At 32.6% G+C, this 24,211-nt stretch overlaps 1 protein-coding gene across 1 annotated transcript in view; it reads left to right on the forward strand.

Moving 5' to 3' along the window:
- The first annotated feature begins 5,954 nt into the window (after nucleotides 1-5,954).
- LOC127725387 (perlucin-like protein) overlaps nucleotides 5,955-24,211 on the forward strand; it is a 54,945-nt gene continuing 36,688 nt past the window's right edge. The window contains exons 1-3 of the mRNA XM_052232323.1: nucleotides 5,955-6,153; nucleotides 8,859-8,944; nucleotides 9,826-9,907. Coding sequence (XP_052088283.1) covers nucleotides 6,129-6,153; nucleotides 8,859-8,944; nucleotides 9,826-9,907 — 193 coding nt within the window. The 5' untranslated portion in view covers nucleotides 5,955-6,128. The remainder of the gene's footprint in view (nucleotides 6,154-8,858; nucleotides 8,945-9,825; nucleotides 9,908-24,211) is intronic.

Below are 24,211 nucleotides of genomic sequence, written 5' to 3' on the forward strand. Positions count from 1 at the left end.
TAGAAGTAGATATGTATATATGTTTATTACTGGGCCAGATTTCTCTCCCAACCTTTGCTATTCTTTGACATTTATTCAATCGATATGATTTTAGTTGTAGTAATTTCGTATTAATTATGCATTATAATTTCATATTAATTATGAACTTTTATGTCAAATATTTTATTTGCAAAATGTATATGTTTTTTGCATTTTATGTTTTTAAAAATAAATGACCTTCTTTTGTCAATTTAGTTTTTATATCATATAGCAAAACAAGCTCAGACCCTGTGTATACATTAATATGTTTATGGTATCTAGCTGTCTTTCTTACAAATATTTTGGCCAAGGGCTGTCTCTATTTTAGTAATTCATTATAATAAGAAGATGTCGTTTGGAAGGGGTAATAATTCAGATAAATAGTCACCATACGTATGGGAGAAACTATCCCGCACGTTCAATGCATAACAGAAATAAACAGAATCTAATAGCGAGACATTTGGTATTTTTCCTTTATGCTGCACATTGTTGATCCTATACATGAGCTGGTTATGTCTTTTGATTTCAACGTAAAGACAGGAATAGGAAAAAATGGAATAACAAAAATACCGAACTCCAAGGAAAATTCAAAACGAAAATCCCTTATTAAATAGCAAAATTAAAAGCTCAAACACACCAAACCTATCATATTCCTGACTTGGTACATCGTGTATAGAAAAGAGGTTTATAGAATAGCAATGACGAAAACAACAAATTTTTATTCATTTTTGTTTTGTATTAAAAGTATTAAAAGACTGATTCATTTCATTTACAGTAAAATGTAAAAAGTAAAGAAATAGTTCAGAAAAACAGATTGCACGAAAAACTAATAATGCACATGAGTGTTTTGTTAATCAATCTATCTTTACTGATATGATACTGATTATAAGGGTAAGTGCTTAAAATTTATATGATTCCTTTCCATGTAAAGCAATAGATCGTTAATTAAAATTTTTGAACCTTTATCCTTATTTTTTTTTAAGTTTTTTTTTCAAGCATTTATTTTGGAACATAATATAACAAACTGAATATCATTTGTGTCAGTTGGAAGTCAGTGCTGCTATGCTCGGACGTTGAATATCAGTTAAACGTAATACAAAATTAAAGAGCTGAGGAATCCAAAACGAATTCAAGGAAAATCCCAAATAAATCAGACGTATGCAGTATGGCTCCTGGGCTAGTGTTACTCTCGGGTACCAACAGTACTCTAGCAGAGGTATCGACCTGATGGTAGTACTACCATTAACGGTACCAATGTTACTTCACTAGATTCGCATTTCCACAATAAATCCCTCTTCATCGATGATCGAGACAAGAAATCTTACAATCACAATACATGTGGGAGATACATTCCTTATTTTAAAATAATTTCGAAATTTTATATCAAAAAATTTAAATTCAATCAATATCCTTATTTTCAAGCCAGTATTCAAGTATTAAGAATATTTTGGTACTTAGTGCTCTTCAACTTTTTAATTGAATTAGCCTTTTTACTGGTTTGATTAGAACGTTACTGCTGATGATTCATATGTTGACCTTGAATCTTTAATGAGTTTAAGCATCACTTAAACTATAAACTGTGAACGTTTGATATAAAATTTAAACTACACATGCTATTCAAAAACTTATTCTAAAAGGTTACATATTCAATACTGTAATTAAATCTTTGAATATAGTGTTTATTGGTATAAATATTGATTTTGTTATCAGTAAATTAAAACCATACTAAATATTACACATATATACCTTCACGATGCTACTATCTGTCGATACCTATATTTTGACATTGCCCAATGTCATGTTTTCCCTGAATATTGACGTCTTTACACTAAATCCATTGGATATTTGATGTGTAGTAGACCGTACTTTGACCTATAATGGTTTACTTTTACAAATTTTGACTTGGATGGAGAGTTTTCTCATTTGCACTCATACCACATCTTCTTATATCTATGATTGATGTTTTAGTTTTTATTGGCTTTGAACTAGCTGTCAGTAACTGCGAGTACTCTAAGACCTGTACTTAATGTTTTATGTTGTTATTAGGGATGAGGGATGAATATATACCCTGCCAAGTCCTGTCTGTGTTTTTGTTTGGTGTTTTTGTTTGAATCGATCTTGTGTTGATCTGATGAGTGAGACACACTTCAGTGTTTCTGTTGTTCCGTTGTTTTCTTCTTATAGTTGATTTGTTTCCCTCGGTTTTAGTTTGTAATCCGGATTTGTTGTCTTTCAATCAATTTATGACTTTTGAACAGCGGTATACATGTACTACTGTTGCCTTTATTTAAGCCTTTTTAACTGATTTTTAAAGTTTGTTCTTATGTTGTGCTGTTACACCACTGTCCCATGTTAGGGGAGGGTTGAATCTGACTGCTGTAAAAGATGGGCGAAAGATACCAGAGGGACAGTCAAACTCATAAATCGAAAATAAACTGACAACACCATGGCTTAAAAGAAAAAGACAAACAGAAAAAAAAAGTACACAAAACACAACATAGAAAACTAAAGACTTAGCAACACGAACCCCACCAAAAACTGGGGGAAATCTCAGGTGCTCCGGAAGGGAAGCAGATTCTGCTCCACATGTGGCACCCGTCGTGTTGCTCATGTGAGTACAAATCCGGTAAATTGTCTAATTCGGTAGCCCACATTCGTGAAATGGGAACGGAGTTGTAGTTACGACATTAGGAACATATCCGCTATCATCTGTGAAACCTATATTCCTTAACGGTCAACCAACTCGTGATGGCGTCCATAAAATGTACGAAAGAATGATTTCAACTTCATCATTTAGCTTCCTTGTGAGCAGCAACCCTCTATCAAAGAAATCATGATAGGAAATACAAGCCCGGAAATTTAGTATTAATTGGGATATATATACTCCGTATGCAGGCGCTAATGGAATGTTGCTACACAGAAATGGAATGTTCACAATTGGGAAGCTAAAACCATCTTTTTTGTCGTAAAGTTTTGTTTTCAACCGACCCTCGTTGTCAATTTCTAGATGTAATTCACGATATGAGGCAGATTTAACTTTATATGTTGTATCCTTTATCTCTAGTTCGATAGGATAGATGCGTTCAACATAGTCACCAAATTTTGAATAATTTAGTGAGAGAACATCATCTTTATAGCGGAAATTAAAGTTAAAGGATACTGCTAACTTCTTTTCTTTCTTCCTAAGAAGCTCATGTATGAAGTCAGCTTCATAAGAATAAAGGAACAAGTCGGCAAAAAGAGGGACACAGTTGGTTCCCATGTGAATGCCGATAGTTTGTTGAAAAACACGTCCTCCAAACGTAACAAATATTTTGTCAATTAAGAAATCAAGCATCTTGGTACGTCAGTTTCAGAGATTTTTTTGTTTGAATCAGAGTGATTTTTTACAAAATAGGATTTATCCCTATCTAAGACATAATCTTATATCTACGTTGGCCTTTCTTTTTTATGAAACATGTAACTATGTCCAATCAATGTTGTCTTATATCTGCAATGTTGGCTGTATCCAAAACATCAGGTGTTACTTCTAATGTATCAACAAACGGTGTTGATATGACTCAGCAGATAGCCTTTGTCGAATCCTTGGATATTACTGTTCCCTTATCTGATTTTGTAATCTTGATTATGCATCTGCATCAGCGTTGTTCTTTCCTGGACAATATGTGATGTCAAAATCATATACATGTACAGCTAACGATTATAACCAATACATATGTAAGCGGGTTGATATCTGTAAGTACACGGAAAGGATGTCCATAGAGGTAATCATGAAACTTGTCCTTAACTCAAGGCTAGAAACTCCATCTTGTGAGCTGGATAATGTCGATCGGCTTTAGTCAATCCTTGACATATGCAATAATCTGTTGATGACCTTCATGTCCCTGATGTAATATCGCTCCTTTTGCTAGACAACTAGCAGCTGTATGCAACTCAAATGACTTCTAATGATCTACATAGCCAAGTACTAGTATTGGAGCTGAATCAGGTCTTTTTTCAAGAGAGGGACGAAAGACACCAGAGGGACAGTCAAACTCATAGATCGAAAACAAACCGACAACGCCATGGCCAAAAATAAAAAGACAAACAGACAAATGATAGTACAGATGACACAACATAGAACACTAAAGACTAAACAACACGAACCCCAAAATTAAGAAAATTAAGAAATCAAGAAATCACGCATCTTGATAATGTCAGTGTTAGAAAAATTTTTGTTTGAGTCAGAGTAATTCTTTACAGAGTAGGATTTATCCCTCCCCAAGACAAGATACTTTTATCTACGTTCGTCATTCTTTTTAATGAAACAAAGTAATACCAACTCTTTCAATTTGTTTTTTAGTTTGGAATGGGGAATACTTGTGTAAAGTGTAGAAAAGTCAAATGTTTTAATACTATTGCAAGTTGAGAGAGTCTTAGATTGTATGTACTCTAAAAGATCTTTGGAATTTTTTAGTATCCACATCTGATTCACGCCACCTCTAGAATAGGTAGTTTCACAATAACTTTGGAGCCCGGCTTTGATTGCTGATAAAATAGATGTTAATAATTTAGAAAGAGGTTTCGTGGAGCACTTGGAAGACCCAGCAATATACCGTTGTTTGTAAGGACACTTATGTAGTTTAGGTATCCAATACAGTGATGGAAGATCCAGTTCTTCATCTTTGGTTGAAATTCCAAAGGAACATAGAACAGGCCTATGATTATCCAGGATTTCCTCTTTGGTAAGTGTCGTGAGGGTATATGTTGAGTTTCCAAGTGAATTGTCAATACCTAATTCATTTATCAAGCAGTTTATGTAATGATATTTACACACAAAAACGATGTTGTTTGGGGCTTTATCTTTATCAATTCTCTGACAAAGCTTTCTGTCTTATTTTTTTCCCCATCTTTGCTTTTGTTGTTGGCATCAAATCGGTAAGTGGTCTCGCAACCTGGCTGATGTGATGGATAAACCTTTGATAATATCCAGCGAAACAAATAAACCTCCTTACTTTTTCCCGTGTTGTTGGAGTTAGCCAAATACGTATAAGATCTATCTTTGCTTGGTCTGTCTCTATACCTTTGTCAGAATCTATGTGGCCTACATACTTCACTCGTGATTAAAAGAAAGCATCCTTTCCTGGTGATAACTTCAAATTAGCTTCTCTGATTTTTTCAAAGACTTGATCCAAATGTTCTCAATGTTCTCATATGCCTTTGAAAAAATAATGACATCATCAATAAATATGCAGCATATGTTCTTGTGTAGATCATGGGGACAGTCTTGTACAACCGGTGGAAGGTTGCTGGAGAGTTGGTGAGTCTAAATGTCATGCGGTTATACTCATATAATCCCAGTTAACCAACTGTAAAGGCTGTCCTCTCCGTGTGTTCTTCTTTTATCTCTATCTGATGATATCCAGATTTCAAGTCGATCACTGAAAAGTATCGGTTTCCTGCAAAACAATCTAATATATCTTCTATGCGAGTCCAAGCGGGGGCATCTTTTTTCGTCTTAATGTTGAGAGAGCGAAAACCCACACATAGTCTCGGAGTTTTGTCCTTCTTGTGTTCTATTACTAAGTTAGATTAGTATAGACTAAACGACTTCCTGATGATACCAGCTTTATGTAGTTGATGGATGTGACCTATGACCTCCTCATCCATAGATGGCGGAATCCTTTCTAATGTTGTTTAAATTGTGTTGAATCATCAAGGTCTATTTGATGTTTCACCATGTGAGTGTGACCAACATCAATGTTGCTCTTCGGGAATATGTCACTGTAAGATGTGGTAAAGTCTTTTCCTGTCTGTAGTTAATCAGTTGACAGGTTATCCTCAGTAAGATTAACGTGGTCTAATAATGGTGTTGTAAAATCATTTTTATCTTTAAATATTTTGTATATAGTTATTTTTTATGTTGTTATGTGCTGTCTATGTAATGTGTTTTTATTATTGTTATATATGCTGTAGGGTTTAATAATTACATGCAGTGTGAATACAATCACGAAGAACCCCAGACAGAAACCAATGCAGTTATTTGATCCTTTGGCATCCGCTATATTTTGGCGCCTACGCTGGGACAGAAAAATCACGAATAGAAGTCAAGTATATCAAATATTGTCAAAATGTCACCAAGGCTAAATAAAACAAGTAAGTCACAATACTGTCACAAAAAATTGAATGATAAAAAAGGAATCAATATGAACTCATAAGTGACCAATAAAATGACCAGAACTTTCCCTTCAAAACTGAATTAGTATAGGGAAATGACTGAGGTCGAATAAAGTAAACTATGAAACTGGATACTTAAGACTAAAAATCATAGCTGTATCAAATATAATAAGCAAACTATTTTAACTAATACTAATCATATTTGATTAACCATCAAATATGACTCTGCCACACACTCCCCTCAGTGTAAACTGACATTCCTGTCATTTTAAAGGAGTAAACTCTGAAACAAACTAAAGTACAATCATAAAGTTAATGTAAAAACAAATAACACAAAGTACTATAAAACCGTATCAACCCTTAGTGATCACTGACAACAAAGCCTCCCCTGTCTGTCTCTCTAATTTCTTGAATACACTTCTTGCAATACAATCTCTAATGTATTCTGATGCCAAGGCTGTACCACTGAAATAGTAGTCTCCGTAACAAAAACGTTTTACAAGACTTTTCAGATGATGTTAACATCAAATGTGATGTTTACGACTAAAATTCATTTACTAGTGTATTCATACGTTTACTTTTTGTAAGATTACCATTTTCACAAAGAAAAAACAATGAAAGAGAAGAAACAAAACCTAAAACAAAGAGATAGAGATAATTTGTCATTAAATATCAGGAAAATATGAAGATATGAAGTGGCTACCAAAGCACTGTCAACACTACTAGGACATAAACCAGGACAAAACAACAAAGGCGCACATCAGTGTAAAGATTTATTAGAACTTGTTTTGAAATAAGAGAGATGTCTCATTTCATTAACTAAATATGCATGTAACTTATGTTCTATGTATTAAAAAGGGTTGGGTTTTGTTCATTTTTATACACCATCTTGTATGGACTATTGTTATTTATTGACTTATTTTCAATGTGATATAACTTAAAATTACTGCATGATTAATACTATTTATATATATATATATGTCTGCCTATGTGTAGTGACACCTGCAAATTATACCTTGTCCATCAGATTGATAATGATTGAGAAATACCAGGCTTTATAATATTTATAAAGTGCCTAGAAAATCAACTTAACGATGTTGCAGTAGATCTGATTCTTTACTTCCTCCCTAACAATTGCTGAAACCAGTACTATTCACTTCTCACTTCTACGACAACACCGCTTAGCATTGCGCAGACGCCATATCTCCTCCTCTAACTATAGCTGATAAAAATCAGTTTTTGTTTCGAGAGGTGGCATATACTCGGAAACGGGCCTCCTATTTGGATTTTATAAAATATTCGTATTCGTTTTAATTAAATTGTTTTGTAAAGCTTTATTGAAGATTATCAATATAATGGCGAAACGTATGTTCAGTTATTTGTACTAGCAATGGAATTTGATATTGTGATTAACAGTCTGATACGGCGAATTATAAATGGCCAGAACATGAACTCAAGAAATAAAATTTTATTGTCATAATTGGTATTTAAAAACTATAGGTTCCACTTTGTAAATACATATAAGATATTTTGTTTTGTTGACTGGCTGATATAACCTCCATCTTTCATCTCATAGACACACAACTTGGGAATTTTACCAGTATATAGGTGGCCAGTTGGCTAGCGAACAAATTGAATTCTCACTTATTTTCAATGTAATATAACTTTAAATTACTGTATGAATAATATTAATCTATGAATATGCTCGGAAACATTAATTGAATTTATAAAAGTCTTCGTATTCGTATTCATTAAATTGTTTTCCGTTGCTTTATTGAAGATTACTTGATAAAATGGCGAAACGTAGTTCAGTTTCGTGTACTCGAATTGGAATTTCACATTGTGAAGAACTGTCTGGTACGGCGAATTATTAATGGCAGGAACATGCACTCAAAATATTAAATCTTATTGTCATAATTAATGTTAAAAACTATGGGTTGCACTTTATAAATACAACTGATTTAAAAACAACGTCTCTTTTTGATATCTTTTTCATAGATATATTTTGTTTTGTTTACCTATAGCTACTGTTCCCATTTTTATAAATATCCTGTTCACAAAACTTTGAATTTTTCGAAAAACTAAGGATTTTCTTATTCCAGGAATAGATCACCTTAGCCGTATTTGGCAAAACTTTTTGGAATTTTGGGTCCTCAATGCTCTTCAACTTTGTACTTGTTTGGCTTTATAACTATTTTGATCTGAGCGTCAATGATGAGTCTTATGTAGACGAAACGCGCGTCTGGCGTATTAAATTATAATCCTGGTACCTTTGATAACTATTCCCAAATATGATCTCCATGTTTTATCTCTTATAGTCACAAGATGGGAATTTTTTCTGTACAAAATCTGTTGAAGAGTGGAAAAATTAATTCTCAAGAAGACTAAAAGTAAAGGGAGGGGGAGGGGGGGGGGGGGGGGTAGTACATAATTTTAGCTGAAATTTGAACTATTGGAAGTTCAAGGCATACATGTACAAACGTTGAAAATATTCCGCACAGACCTATTTTTTTTTTTTTTTTTGACAATTTCAAAATAATAGTGCATGAAGACTGTCAATGCCAGAATATGATTTTTTACGACACTTCATATTACAAGTGGCACAGTTTAGCCCTAAACAGTTCCTTTATCGTTACAAACAAATTGCATTACAATACTATTTTCATAATGATATTCTATTACAGACGGCCATAATGACCACATGTGGGTGAAGTATCGAAATAAAGACTTTATGCTGGTCCATCAACACATGACATGGATGGAAGCTCAGGTACCATATCATACTATATTAAGTTAATTGGCAATATTTTTGGCAAAATAAAATCAAAACATCACTCAAGTTCCACATGTGGAGCAGGATCTGCCTACCTTTCCAGAACACTTGAGATCACCCGTATTTTTTGTTTTAAAGGGGTTCATGTTGCTTTTGCTTTATTTATAAGTGTTGTTCTTTGTGTGGTTTCAATTTTTGTTTGTGTTGTTTATACCGGTAACAGTCTCCTGTAACCTTTGTCATGAAAAACTTGTTTCAATTTCAAAATTTCACATTGAGATAAGTTTCAGGGTTAAACATTTTACATGACCGATGGTCTATCGTTTGGTCTTAGGATTATATCAGGTTCAATTACCAGTTCGCTTTTGCGTGATGTCAAATCACTTGACATAACTTATCAACGTGTTTTATTGGAGTAACACGACGGATATTACATGTGGATCAGGATCTGCTTTCCCTTCCTGAGCACCTTTAGATCAACCGCGGTTTTTGGTGGGGTGCCTGTTGTTCAGTCTGTCGTTTTCTATGTTGTGTTTTGTGTACTGTTTGTATTTTCGTCGTTTTTCGTTTTTTGCCATTTTATTTTCAGTTTGTTTTCGACCTACGAGTTTGAATATCTCTTTGGTATCGTTTGCCTCTCTTTTCCAGGCAAGTTCAATGATTTTTTTGTGGCTAATCCATTGTATTCAGCGATAGTTAGATATTGTGACATAATAGTTAAACGAGCTTTTCCTTACACGGGTCTGCTTTTAGAGATTTTATCTTATAACAGTTAAGTGAAATTGTCAATCTTATTACTTCAAGTAAACCCAAAAGATCAGAAGAAAATGTTAAACAAAATGACAATACTAAACGTGTATTTGTCTTACAAATTGTAGAGTGTATGTTATTCACGTGGCGGCTTTCTTACAACTGTATCAAATTCTGATGAAATGAAATTTATCAAGTCAATGACAAACGGTAAGTTCAATTCTCTATATTTATACTGGGCATATTTTGTGCCATTGCAATCAACAGGCGATATGAACAAGAATAATATTTCAAAATCATTTGGTTCGATTTGCTATATTAAGATATAAATAATTAAGCTTATAAATCGCGAGCTAATTAAAATAAAAAAAAGCGGCATTTCTAAATGTGTATGACCCAAACCTAGATCCCCGTCAGTAGATGTCTTTACTCACATCAAACGTTTTTTCCTTAAAAATTGTTGTTGTTGGTGATTATTTAGTTTGTCTCTGTTACTTTTATTCATATATTTGAGTGATTAAGAGAAGCATATTATATCGATTTTGATTTTTTCGATTTTTGGATGTTTTAACGCCACATTTAAGCATCGCTTTTGGGTTATTTCGTGGCGGCCAGTTTTTATTGGTGGGGGAAGCCGGAGTGTCCCGAGAAAACCACCGACCTTCGATAGGAAAACCGACAATCCTAGTCAATTAAGATTGGAGTCGAGTGCACCCGCACGAGCGGGGTTCGAACTCACAACCTCAGTGTTGACTGGCTAGTGATTATAGTAGTAACTACTTAGACCACTCGGCCACCGAGGCCCCCCCCCCCCCCCATATTATATCGATACTCCTCAGTCTATAGACGATGGTCGTAAATTGACCTTAAGTGGTCGGAGCGTTCACGCGTTTAAATTAACCTCTGTTTTAATATTAGAAAGAAATAAGAAGATGTGGTATGAGTGCCAATGAGACAATTCTCCGTCCAGTTCACAATGTGTAAAAAGTAAACAATCATAGGTTAAAGCACGGCCTTCAACACGGAGATTTGGCTCACACCGAACAGCAAGCTATAAAGGGCCTCAAAATGACTAGTGTAAAAAGACGATTCTTACAAATTTCACTTTAGATAGGTAAGTCTGTGTTCATCAACCTCTCATCATTGTCGTATGCAGATTTCAACAATAAAGTTAAAGAGGTATTGTCTAAACCTGAAACTACACAATTCAGTACATTTTTCCATCTGAAGACTGTAACAGGTAACAGCTAACATCAGTTTTACGTTTTGCTGTTGTTTTTTTTTTTCAAAGTAAGGAAAAAATACAGTAATAGATATGATATAAAAGTCTTTAGACAACAACCAACCAAGACATTTAAATATACCAGATCGTCTACCGACGATTCAACACAAACAAACGCAAGACTAAAGATTTTTTTTTATCAATTATATACATTTATCAGGCTGCATAAATTTTTCCCACTACATAAATCTTTTTTTTTTTTTTGTGCGATTATTAAATAAATTTATCATTTACGAAAAAAGAGTTACTTAATAATTATTTTAATGCAAGAGTTTACTGGCATCAATACAGAACTACACCAGCGTAGTTAAACAAAATAACGTATTGACGATCATGAATGTTATGTACTGAGTTTACATTAATTATAGTTGAGATTTTGAAACAGGTTCTTAAATCTGTTAAATAAACATTCAGAAAAACTATGACTTTTTCTCTGAAAAGTGAATACAAGTTTATCATCATGTTTTGTTAGTTTACTCCGATTTATTATTGTTATTTTCCTTTTATCGGATCATCTGAGATTTCCGATTCTCAAAGAGGTTAAAAATTTACAATTATTATCAAACAGTTTACTATATTTCATGTGTTCCTTTATCACTTTTCAAACTTTCAAACCTATTTTTCTACTTTTTTTTTAATTTACTTAATGCACAGTATACCTAACAGAGTTTGGTTGGGTGGAACAGATATGTTTGCTGAAGGAAGGTGGGTTTGGATAGAGAATTGAAAGCCGATTCATATAACCACTGGTATATTAAAAATCATGAACCAGCCGGAGCAGCAGCAGAGAATTGTTTGGTTTGGATTAACTATAATGGATACTTTTGGCATGATATTTCCTGCAAGGAAAACTACAAATTTGTTTGTCAGCGGTAGGTACTTACTTAATGTTTTCTATGTATCTTCCCTTTGTCTTTATGATACAGCAAGCTAACACTTTGTTTACCAACTATTATAGTGCCTAACACGATTTTGTGATGTAGACAAAATTGACCTTCAAACGATAGTATTGAATTTTACTGTCCAAAAATAGGCAGATCGGACATATTTTAACTTTATTTACTGACTACTTTTGTTTGGGATTAATTGTACTTACTACATTATACTGAGACTGAAAAAAGTTTTTTTTTGTTATGATAAACAATAATTTACCTGGCGTAGCCGTGTGTAAAATGTATTCCGGCATTTCTTTTCGAAATATGACTTGTTTAATGGAATAAAACGTCTGATTTGTAAACTTTCCCTTTTTTTTTCTCCGGAATAGGCTATTAAAAGAAATTTATCTTCTCTATAATTATGTGGAAAATTGTGTGAAAATATAAGAAGTGGCAATTCTTACCTTTCATACCTTTAGTTTCATTGATAAAAAATAATATCTATTCGTCCAGTGGTCAGTTTGAAGGTCATTAAAGTTACTGTAAATATTCATGCACGTTCTGGTTTACTCAATATACGTGTATGAGAACAATAAACAGTTTGATGGTAAACTAATAATAATTTAAACCAATCAATTTGCGTTAGATTCAATAGCAATGCCCGGTCAACATCATAATAAGTAATAACGGTAAACTGGGTAGGGAAAAAATGACATATTTTACGTTCATCTTTTGCAATAACGAATAAAAATTTGTCAACCAAATGTTTTGCTATAATCTCTAAAACATGTCGTTCTGTATTGGTGTAGTTTTATATCTTTCATTTGCGTTTTTAAGGCAATGGAAAGTTTGGGCTTCAAAAGTCTACATAATTATTGACTTTACACATAAAATTCGCCCTTTTAAACCATTAAATGTTTCACAAATAATACATGGATACAAAGTTCAATCAATTCGTAAAACACTGCAAAAAAATCATTCTGATTGGTATAGTGGTATGGTCATAAAGTGATTTGAAATTCACCGTGGAATAGCAAACATCGAATTCCCTCACAAAATGTTATCATAAACTATAGTTCGTTTGACATTTTTCAATCAATTTTAAATAGCATTTATCATATCTGTTTTAAAATGTCAATAAATAGATGTGAAAATTCCACATTCTAAGATGGACCTTTCAGACATATGAAAAAGAAAAATTTTCGAGAACATTACCTATTTTGATAGAACATTTATTTGATTTTTTTTATTGTTTCAGTTATAGAAAGAAAAAAGAGCAATAAACAGTTAGGAAAGATTCGTTTACACGATTAGAATAAAATACAATAAATACAATGTTTTGATTTATGGTATGGGCATTGTATTGCTTGTCACCTGACTGCAAAACTCCGTTAATCGATGGTCCCGACAAACTTCGGCTTTCATGATGAAAATTCTGTTATCTGCACAAAACCTTTGAACATTATTTTTGTTAACCTTTCAACAGGGGTAGTGCAAATTCCGCCATTAGAAACGATAGTTATTCTTGTTTGCAATAAATCCTGAAGTCTGAATATTAAAAAATCAAAACAATTGATTTCTGGGAAGCCTCTCATTGAGTGAAAAACTCGGTCGAAATATACAGGCAATAGAGACTTGCATACGTTAAGTTGAGTTTTTTTACACGAGACGATGGTTTACTTGGTGATTTGCAAAACGTAAAAAAAACTTTCCTACAAATATTCAAAACCAACATGACAAAAAAAGGACATATATACAAAAGAAGCTTGAAATTGAAACCAACTCAAAATATTGTAGTCACTGTATACACAAATTCTTTGAAAAATACTGAAAATTAAGTCGGCTAGCAGATCATGCAAATGACACAACATTTTTTCTTAAATCTAAGCAAGACATTATAATGGCCTTGAATATAATAGAGATACTTGGTTCGTTATCTAGTATTACACTGAACATAAATAAACTGTATGTACTTGGCTAGAAAAACTGAAAAGTAGTCTAGATTAATATCAAAATATAAATTGGTCAACAAAACCAATAAAATACTTAGGAGTATACTTTGTTTATAATAAGATTGATTGTGAAAAACTAAACGTAGAAAAACAACTAGCTAAATCTGTGGAAAATGCTCAAAGATTTGTCTAAACAAAAGCTTACAATGTGAGTTAGAATAGTTGTTGTAAAGTCTTTGATAGTTCCAAATTTATCCTTTTTAGCATCAGTAGTCAATATCAATGAAGAGTAACAAAATTCAAAAAAAAGTAATATCTAACTTTATCTGGAATGATAAACGAGAAAAGTTTAAAAGATTTGTTGTTTGTTCAAATTATACAAACGGAGGATTAAGCATGATTGACATAGAAAAACATGTTGAATCACTAAAAAGAAAAGAAAAATAGTAACAATAACCTAGAACCAAAATTATCTGTCAATAACCCCATTTTGTCTATGTACCAAGTCATTTGTTGTGATCTATTTTTTTTCTTTTTTTTTTTTGGGGGGGGGGGGGGGGGTATATCTGGGTTATTTTGGAGTAATTGCATGTTGGTAGTTAATGTGGTCTGTTGTACTGTGTGGTAGTTTTGGCGATTCATGTTATAAATGGTAGCATAAATGTTACATTGACTTTTTTTTTAATATGTAAACTGTACTTTTCAACATTTTTATTTTTACAAGCACTTTTATGTTTCACAATTAAAGGCAACAGTAGTATACCGGTGTTCAAAAGTCATAAATCGATTGAGAGAAAACAAAATCCGGGTTACAAACCAAAACCGAGGGAAACACATCAACTATAAGAGGAAAACAAATGAACAACAGGAACACCGTACGTAACTAACATGCAATCTCGAACTTTATACCATTATTTTCACAATATTCGTCAAAACAATTTTCATGACAATGATGGTATGGAACGGCAATTTCATAATTATTTGGACTACAACCTTTTCTACCCTATTTCGCGACAATATATGATTTCGCCATCTTCTATTGTTCTTGTTTTGTTCATATACAATCAGATCCAAGTTTCACATATTAACGTTGATTTTCTACTCGCGGAAAAGAAGTTCCTCTAGAAAATAAGTCGTTAACAGTAAATTTAAGATATTAGCGTAACGGTTATAGAATACGCATTAATAAAGTAATCACGATGGTAATATATTACTGCGTTTCAATGGTAATTTCTTTTAAAATTGTTTCATTTGGAATTAAAAACTAGAGGCTGTAAAGAGCCTGTGTCGCTCACTTTGGTCTATGTGCAAATTTAACAAAGGACACTCTCCAACATTGTAGATGAGAATAGAATTGTTGACAAAAATCTCTGTTTTGTTGATCTTATATTGCTGATCATTTAATTTGTTTAGTTTCTCTCTATCTTCTTTAGTTTTTGATCAAAACACAAAAGAGGGTAAACAAAATCCTCATTTTAGGGCAATCACTCCTATAAAGAGTGACATTCTACTACCTATATCAGCAAAATTTGATTTGTTAGTATATCTTGCCTTGCTGATCATTTTTGTGATTTAAAGAGAATATTTATTTATTATAATTTTATTAAGTAAGGCAAACAAAAAAACAAAAATGGTAACAATAGTCATTATTAAAGGGCAATAATTCAAAGGAGATGTAAGCAACTATATGCAGTTGTATGGCTTTCAAGAATGAGGAAAACCTATACCCTATAGCAAGCTATAAAAGGCGTCTAATAAAATGTAAAACCATTCAAATGAGAAAATCAAATGCCTGATTTGTGTAAAAAACAACAAACGAAAAACAACCTCATATACAGTAAAAGCTTTTTTTCTTTTTAGTCAATTAATAAATTGTGAATCACAAGCGGCTTCAAACAAACTAACAATATAAAGATAAACAAATATGTATTGATTGGATCTAAACCATGACAAATTTGATCAAAACCATGACGAATTTCTAGAAACTTAACTGAAAAATGTCTATCGCTTAACCAAACCATATCAATTTCTATATTTTAGTTACCCTGCGTTAATGTCTTAAAAATAACAATTCCAATGTGGATCGCTTGACTTACAATATAGATTGAAACATCTTATTATTATTAATATTATTGCTTTTTATTTGCTCACTTGAAAAGAACTGAGGCAATCGTTCGGGGAAGTAACCTAACTAAACTATGACCAACTTAACCAAACTATGACAAAATCACTGAACTAAATGCTCCTCGATATGACGACATTACTACCCGTGAAGTTTATGATATTATACTATGAAAACTAAAAAGTTACTGTTTATTTCAATATTACCGCTAAATGCGTCCTAAAACAAAATTTCAGAATGATACTGTGTTTAGAATTGATTGAGTTTTCAACATAGGTTTCTATTTCGCATAGTAAAATCTAAACACAATAGTATTTTCATTATCAAACTGACTGTTAATTTCTAAATAAATCAAGCAGTTTGAAACAATCTCAAAATATTCATAATGTATACTTTAGGATGAACCATTGAAACAATCTTCAAAATCTTAAAAAGGGATGAAATGTTTTTTTTTCGCTTCCTATTGATTGTCCTTCAGCTATTCCTTTTATAAAACGTTTTGAGAATTCCGACCATAAAGCGTTTTTAGGATGTTGACCATTTTTGCACTATGAGCTCCGCTTACTACCGTGAATAAACATTGTACAATTGATTGACTGGTCGAACACAAACTATCAACAACAGCTGTTCTGCTCAATTCAAAACTCCGCTTACTCAATTGAAAATACTATGGATTGACCAGTAGAACAAGTAGTATTGACACCAGCCATGCTCACAAGCGGGCAATTGGACGTTTTTTTAAAATGATGTATAATTTACAATTTTACAGGAAGATCAACGAATATCCCTAACGAAAGTATAATAATACTTACTAGAATTAGACAGTTGAACAATTTTCATATCTTCTATTTTCAGGAAGTATGGAGTAACGTCTGTATAACCCCATCCAACAGCAACCTCTTTTTCCCATTGATCATAGTCATAGCGACTTCCTCTTATATAAACCATGTGATTTATGCTGCTAGTTCCACTTAATACTCGGCCACGTGGCCAATAACTTCTCTGGAAAATAAAACAAAATGGTAATTAAGTCAGATGTTCTTAAACTTATCCTCATTTGATATAGACGAATTGATAACTATGAATACGATAGTTATTTAAACAGTTGGATATGCCATATTTTACTAGACTAGACGACGACGATGATGATGACGACCACGACGACCACGAAAACGACGATGATGATGGTGAGGAGGAAGAGGAGGAGGAGGAGGATTTATCTGTTCTTTCATTGCCTACATGATGCCTTTTGTGGAACGGTATAATACGACCAGTCAATATCTGACTCTTGAAGAAGAGGTGTAGCTAATAGAACTTTTATGTTATCGTGGTCAAATTCAGAACCTCCCGCTTTAAGTAATAGTACTGTAGCATTGTCGTCCGCTGATAATCTGTTGGCGATGACAGCTCCAGCCGAACCGGTCCCTACTGTAAAAACAAAACTTGGTTATTACAATAATAATCTTCGTGAGACAAAATTTGCAAATCTATACATACTAAATTTGAATCATAATAACGTATATAAGTTAAGTTCTCAATTAAATATAAACCAGGGATATAAGGGTTGACGAACATTAAACATTAACTTTATGACATTTCATTTGAGCAGTCGTGTAAATCGATATAGTTATCGTTAGCCTATTATTGAGCATTTCTAGACAAACGTATAATTCAGGTTTTCTATATACATGTTTATATTGAGATTTTCTTCTAATGATCTTTTGATTTTAAATTGTTGTCTACATTTGATTCACATCACTAGTCACACCATCCTTTTCTCTCTTCAGAATAGTTTTTGTTTTGTACAACACGGCTATTTATAACACCTTCTGGTATGAATAATACAACAAGGAACACTTGTGGTACCAAAAGTGTTTCTGGAATACTTAAACTTAAATTAATTTTTATAGTTTGATCAATATTATATATTGTAAATCTTATATTTTATTTTTTTTTTCTATTTTACATTATTGATTTTACTAGCGACAGGTTTTTTATGCTGTCTTATATCTTTATATACATAGTAAAGTCGGCTGATCTGTAATTTTACGTATGGTCTCTTATTCCCAATTATGACATTTTGATTGAGTATGGATTCGTAAGCGCGAGTTGTTTGCGCTTTTTTACCTGTAACACGAAATGATATTTGCGCTCAAAATACTATGGACATTTGCGCTTTAAACTTTGATACACCTGGACAAAATTGACCGGACATTTGCGCTTCTTGCCTACGACAGTTTACCTGTTATCTAAACAAATTTATTAAAGTCATGGTAAGACGTTCACATATTCGTGGAATTCCTCCCATACAAAAGTAAAAATCAGACTAAAATGTATTCGAGTAAACGATACAGAAAACGAAATTTATATGAATGGAACATTTAAAGTTTTCCCCTAATTTTTTTAGGAGCTTATATCTAAGAATATTACAACTTGTGAAGACCGAATTTTGATTTTTTTAAACCACCTACTCTTCATGTTGACTTCTTAAAAGAATATTGGATGTTTTAAGAAATTTATTTTCATCCGCCCTCTTGAAGTGTTCAGTCGTTTTCAGATGACACAAGAATGATGGCGAAATAAGTCATTTAGGTGTTAATAAATATATGAATGAAATGTGTATTTGATATTAAATGATTTTTTTTAACCTTTGAACAATGATAACTCAAATGGAATGTTGATAAAGCGCAAATGTCCTATAGAAAAAGCGTAAACGTCCTGTTTTAAAAAGCGCAAATGTCCATTAAAAACGCGCGACTGTCGTATCAAAAAGCGCAAACGTCCGGCGCCGGAATTCGCATGGCGGGTGATGCATGCACCGCAGGAGACGGTTACCCTGTCTTTCCATCCGGAATCACTCTTTTTGGATTTCATGCCATTCACCCATTGATTGTTAATTTGATTTGTCTCTTCTTAATATAATCAATTTGAGATTCGAACATCGGTAAATTACTATGATCTTAATTTACCTAATAGTTTTGTGAAACGCAATAACTTTTAAATTTTATTACTTGTAAACAACTGTAAGCGTAAAATCGTTTGATCACTTTTTTGTCGGTCATGCTGTTGTTTGTTTGTTGTTTTCATAAATCCTTATTGATTTCGTGCGTCCAAAACGTTTTTCCTGGATACAATTGATATATTTTTCTGTATATAAGCATATGAAAATCTCCTACCTGTTATGTAGTCATACGAACTATTCAGTAACACGTTTAGAGCAGAATCCGGATCGTAGAAATCTTGGCGAAAAAAATAATGTAGTAATTATCCCGAAGCATATCATTAAAAGTCTAGTACACATATTGAAGGAATGATATATATACAATACATAAAATGCTTCAAATGAAATAACACTTAAACAGGATATCGATATACTGATAAATACTTTAGTGTCATTTTTGGTGGGGTAAGTGTTGCTCAGTCTTTCGTTTTTCTATGTTGTGTTTTTTGTACTTTTGTTTGTCAGTTTGTCTTTTTCTTTTTAGCCATTACGTTGTCAGTTTATTTTCGACTTATGAGTTTGAATATCCCTTTGGTATCTTTCGCCCATCTTTTTCCTATTTAATTTTAGTCAGATCCGTACATCTATTACATTTAGTATATATAATAGTTAGATGAAAAAGAAACACATATTATAGAAGTTTTATTTTTCACTTTCAAGAATCTGTCGAAAAGGGGAAAATATATAAATAACATCTTGTTCCATTACCTCTTAGTACTTGATTATGACTTTTAAACACTCGAATGAAAATGCCGTGAAAATGCTAGAACGACCACACTTATTTTACGTACTTGCGTTCTATTCATGACGTCAAGAATAACACTCATTTCGATTTTTCAAGAAAGGTCAATGAAAATGGGTAAAATTCCATTGCTTTTTTGGACAGGAAACATACAGCGCATGCGTCGACAAAACAAATCTTCAACATACTGTTTGTTATATAACATTTTACATATCTGACTTGCATATTTAGTTTGTCGACTGCTGTGCTCTATGTTTCCTAGGCCTTATATTGCTTGAAATCCGAACAATTTTATCACATTTCGCAAAAATGTTTTTTTTGGGGGGGCCTAATCGGGAAAATAAAACTTTGATAAAAAAAATCTAAATAACTTTCTCACGTGTCTTTTTATCAAATTAAATAATTTTTTTTATTTTGAAACATTACACATAATAAAATTAAAAAAAAACATAATAAACGAGACAAGATATTTTCCATTCTCTGTGAAAATTATTCACAGGTAAAAGCTACTGCCTGATAAACATTTTAAAAATCAGTTATAAACTAATGTATGAAAACTATTCAAAGGTTTCGTGCAAAACTTAACTCTCAATTATAAGAAATTTCAATAAAACTAATGTCTGTAACCTTTCATAATAAAACTTTAGGAGGATCCTGCCGACAGGTTTGGTCTAGCACACGAAATCTATTTTGTTAAGTCTTGATGATACGTATATTAGAGACTTGAAATGTAGATAGATCTGCTTTAAAATGTGCATTTCTTTAAAAATCGTTTTTATGACGTTGAATGTTTCATCTCGCAAAAGAAAAATTCCCACACCTATAAAATAATGCGTTATATCTGGATCAGATTTCGGAAGTCTTGTTCGCTACACATGAAAATAATTTGTTTGACTACTCCAAATATATCAAGTAAATTCTCAAAACAGTCAAACTCCACAGAATTTTGTACAGGTTATATCATCTCTAAAAGACATTAATTGTCGGTATGCGCATCTGGTGAAGTAAAATGGCACCATTTACGTTATTAGCTATATATATATATATATATATATATATATATATATATATATATATATATATATATATATATATATATATATATATATATATATTTATAACTGTTCTAATCTGTATGCAGAAAACATTACAGTAGGAGTGTACATGATTGTCAGTTAAAAATCGTTCCAATGAATCATTTAAAAACATACATACACGTCATGCTAAGTTCAAGTTACTTTATATATTCAATATTGAAGCAATTAAGGGCTCAATGCTCAATGCTCCTTTTTCCACCGCAAATGCTATGAGCTGCTCTATCTGACTTGATCACACACACAAAAACAATCAAATCATTTCTTTACAGATGTTTCCTAAAAAGCAAATGTTGGAAAGTATTGTTTCAAAACGTGAAAGGGATATATGCAACTTGGTGACAATGGCCTAATCAACGGTTTAAGTAAACTGTACTGGAAATGCAAAACTCAATTTTCTAATAATGAGATTGAAATTTCTCCCTTTGATGGAACCCATTTTTGTTTTAGCTAGCTGGAAATTTCTTCTGATCCCGTTGTAAAACCTTTTTCATTGAACACATTGCTGAAATGCATTCAAAACAACCACCAAGACTTAAGCCAAGTAATTCTATCACAGATTGTATAACTCTTGTATAAACACAATAATTTTAACGAAAAACATAGGGATTTTAATTTTGAACGTCAATTGTAAGAAGCAGGAGTCGTTTTGTTCATATTTTAAAATTAAAACTACTGGCGAGTTACTTTAATTTTTTTCAAAGCACTACTTTTCTACACAGACAATACGAAGTTTTACTTAATACTGAACCAAGGCCTGTGAAATAATTTCGAATAAAAAATCTCACCCATATATTGCCATGAACACGTCTCACGGCAGGAATATATAACAGGTCACATTGTTTAGGTAATCTATCACGATAGTTGCATTGCTTTAAAGTGCTGAAACAACTTTCAATATAGAAATAAGAAACTCTCCACAAGAGACCAAATGACACAGAAATTAACAACTATATGTCACCGTACGGCCTTCAACAATGAGCAAAGCCCATACCGCATAGTCAGCTATCAAAGGCCCCGAAAACAAATTTTAAACAATTCAAACGAGAAAACTAACGGCCTAATTTATGTACAAAATAATGAATGAAAAACAAATATGTTACACAGCAAAATCTGTTTCATATTTCAATTTATAAAGAAATTTGATGTAAGGAAATTGCAATTTTCACTTCGAGGACCCCTAATCACAAGGAGGTCTGTTGAATCTCAAAATTAAGGAAAATGTCATCTTTCAAAAGGAAATCCCAAAAATCACCCTACAAAAGTGAAAATGTTTCTGACTTGAAAACAATCACACATAATTAAAAGTACAATTTTAGGCAACCGTAGTTAACATCTATTCTCGTTACTGACCAGGAAAATAGAAATCAGGGTGACAAACAAAATACTGAGGGAATCGCATTATCTCCATATGACCTGGTGCGATATGGACAATTAGATTGAGGAACTGTAGAAAAAGCTTCCATTACCGCTTACCTTAAATGATTTGCAATTTGTCACAACTTTTTTCTTGCATTAAATTAAGGCAGTAGTCAATCGTTATTCAACAGTTGTTCAAATATCGTAAATCGATTGAGAAGAGAAAAAAAGCAAGTTAACCAATAAAAACCGAGAGAATCCCATGTACTTCGAAAAGAGCGAGACCGGATACGTTGGCAGGGTAAGCGTCTCCTGACATTACCTGCCATACGAATCAACGATCAGTCAACATATCACAAACAGGAATAGGAAACAAATAGTAAAATTACTAATTAAACAGTAATTTTGGTATCTACAAATTAAGCCGTCTTGCTAATGAGTTGAGACACAGATACATCGTATCCACTGTGTCTAAACTATCCCGGCAAAAACTGTTTGGACTCGATTGTATCTAATATCCGGCACGGTGACGGAACATCAATAGACAGAGAAAAGGTAGTTTTCTGTTTATTTATTTGTTATCTTTATGATATCGCACGTCAAAATGACGAATTGAGTGAACCTTGCCTCGAATTTGTTTAATTTTTCCTGAAATTGTTCACATGGTACGGAAAGAAAGGTACGGAATGAAATATATTGACTTGGAGATTGCAAAACTAGTCACTTTGAGCACCTCAATCCTTGTATTTCTGCGTATGAAACGAAAGAAATGGGTCATGTCAAATTGGAAGCACCCGGTTTGGTCAATGTGTACAACCCGGTTTGGTCAAGGTGTACAACCCGGTTTTGTCCTAGACTTCACAAGGCAGAACCCAGTTTTGTCAAAGAAAAAAAAATGCATAATCGCATAACATAATTGAACTACAGCAATTCAAAGGAGTTTGGTGGCTGGTTGGAAAACGATTTCTTACTGAGGACAACCTGTTATTTATTTGAATCTGTAAACACTTGAATTCCTACTTTATTGGAACAAAAATAATTATAATTTTGCTTTGCATTAAAAAAAATTCTCTAACTGCGAAATAGATAGAAATGAAGGTTAAACCGCAAATTGAGTTTTAAGCTCTCTATACGTTTTTTTAATATGAATTATGTAAATTTTAGTGTTTAAACTTAAAATTAGAGTTTATGGTCTTAAAAATTAAAGGACGCACATTTGCTATGTGATTTTCTTGCACGACAGGATGGTTATCTTTATAAATAATCCAATCTACCTAGGGGTGTAATATTTCCTATGATCGTTTAAAATAAATTTTCTTAAGGCTAAATGTTCATTATAAGGCATATATATATGCTTGTAGAATCGCCATAGAAAAAGCATGTTTATGATGAGAAAAGGATTATAATAATTATGCATTAAAAATCAAATCTATCTATCCCTAATTGTAACTATAATACAAAGTATAAATTAGTATTATAATAGTCTCAGGCCATCGAGAAAATGCTATAATGATTAGTTTATTAAAAGTTGTATAAATAAACGGTTCTGTTATCTCTCCATTGTGTTATGATTATCGTACATTGACGTTGGTCAATATATCATTGACAATATATAGGGACGGATTCAGGTTTTTTTCCAAAGTGGGCGTAATTCAAAAAGCTTACATACCACAGAGCGTAGCGTAGCAAAGCGAAATGTTTTGGACGAATTATGCTAAAAAAAATCGTAATAAAAAGATTTAATTTTTTTGGCCATCAAAGGTGGGATGGGGGCGTGTATTTTTATAACAAATAAGAAAGCAGGGAAATTGGATGTATGTGAATAGGATTATCATGTTTGTTCTAAAAATTCACATTGATGTTTTGGAATTGTCGGAATGCGAGACCAAGGAATGCAAATTCGTGGAGGCTTGAACTATTTGTATGAAGCTTCATATGTCAGAAGTTAGAAGGCCTGACTGCAACATACCTCGCACACAGATCTTTTATGTAACGACAGAGGCGGATTTAGAGATTTTTTCAGGGAGCCCCCCCCCCCCCCCTTTTTTTGTGGAAAAAATTTGGTTGATTATTTAGAGAATCACTGA

This window comes from Mytilus californianus, unplaced genomic scaffold (genome assembly GCF_021869535.1).
Source record: "Mytilus californianus isolate M0D057914Y unplaced genomic scaffold, xbMytCali1.0.p SCAF_15, whole genome shotgun sequence".
Lineage (NCBI taxonomy): Eukaryota > Metazoa > Mollusca > Bivalvia > Mytilida > Mytilidae > Mytilus > Mytilus californianus.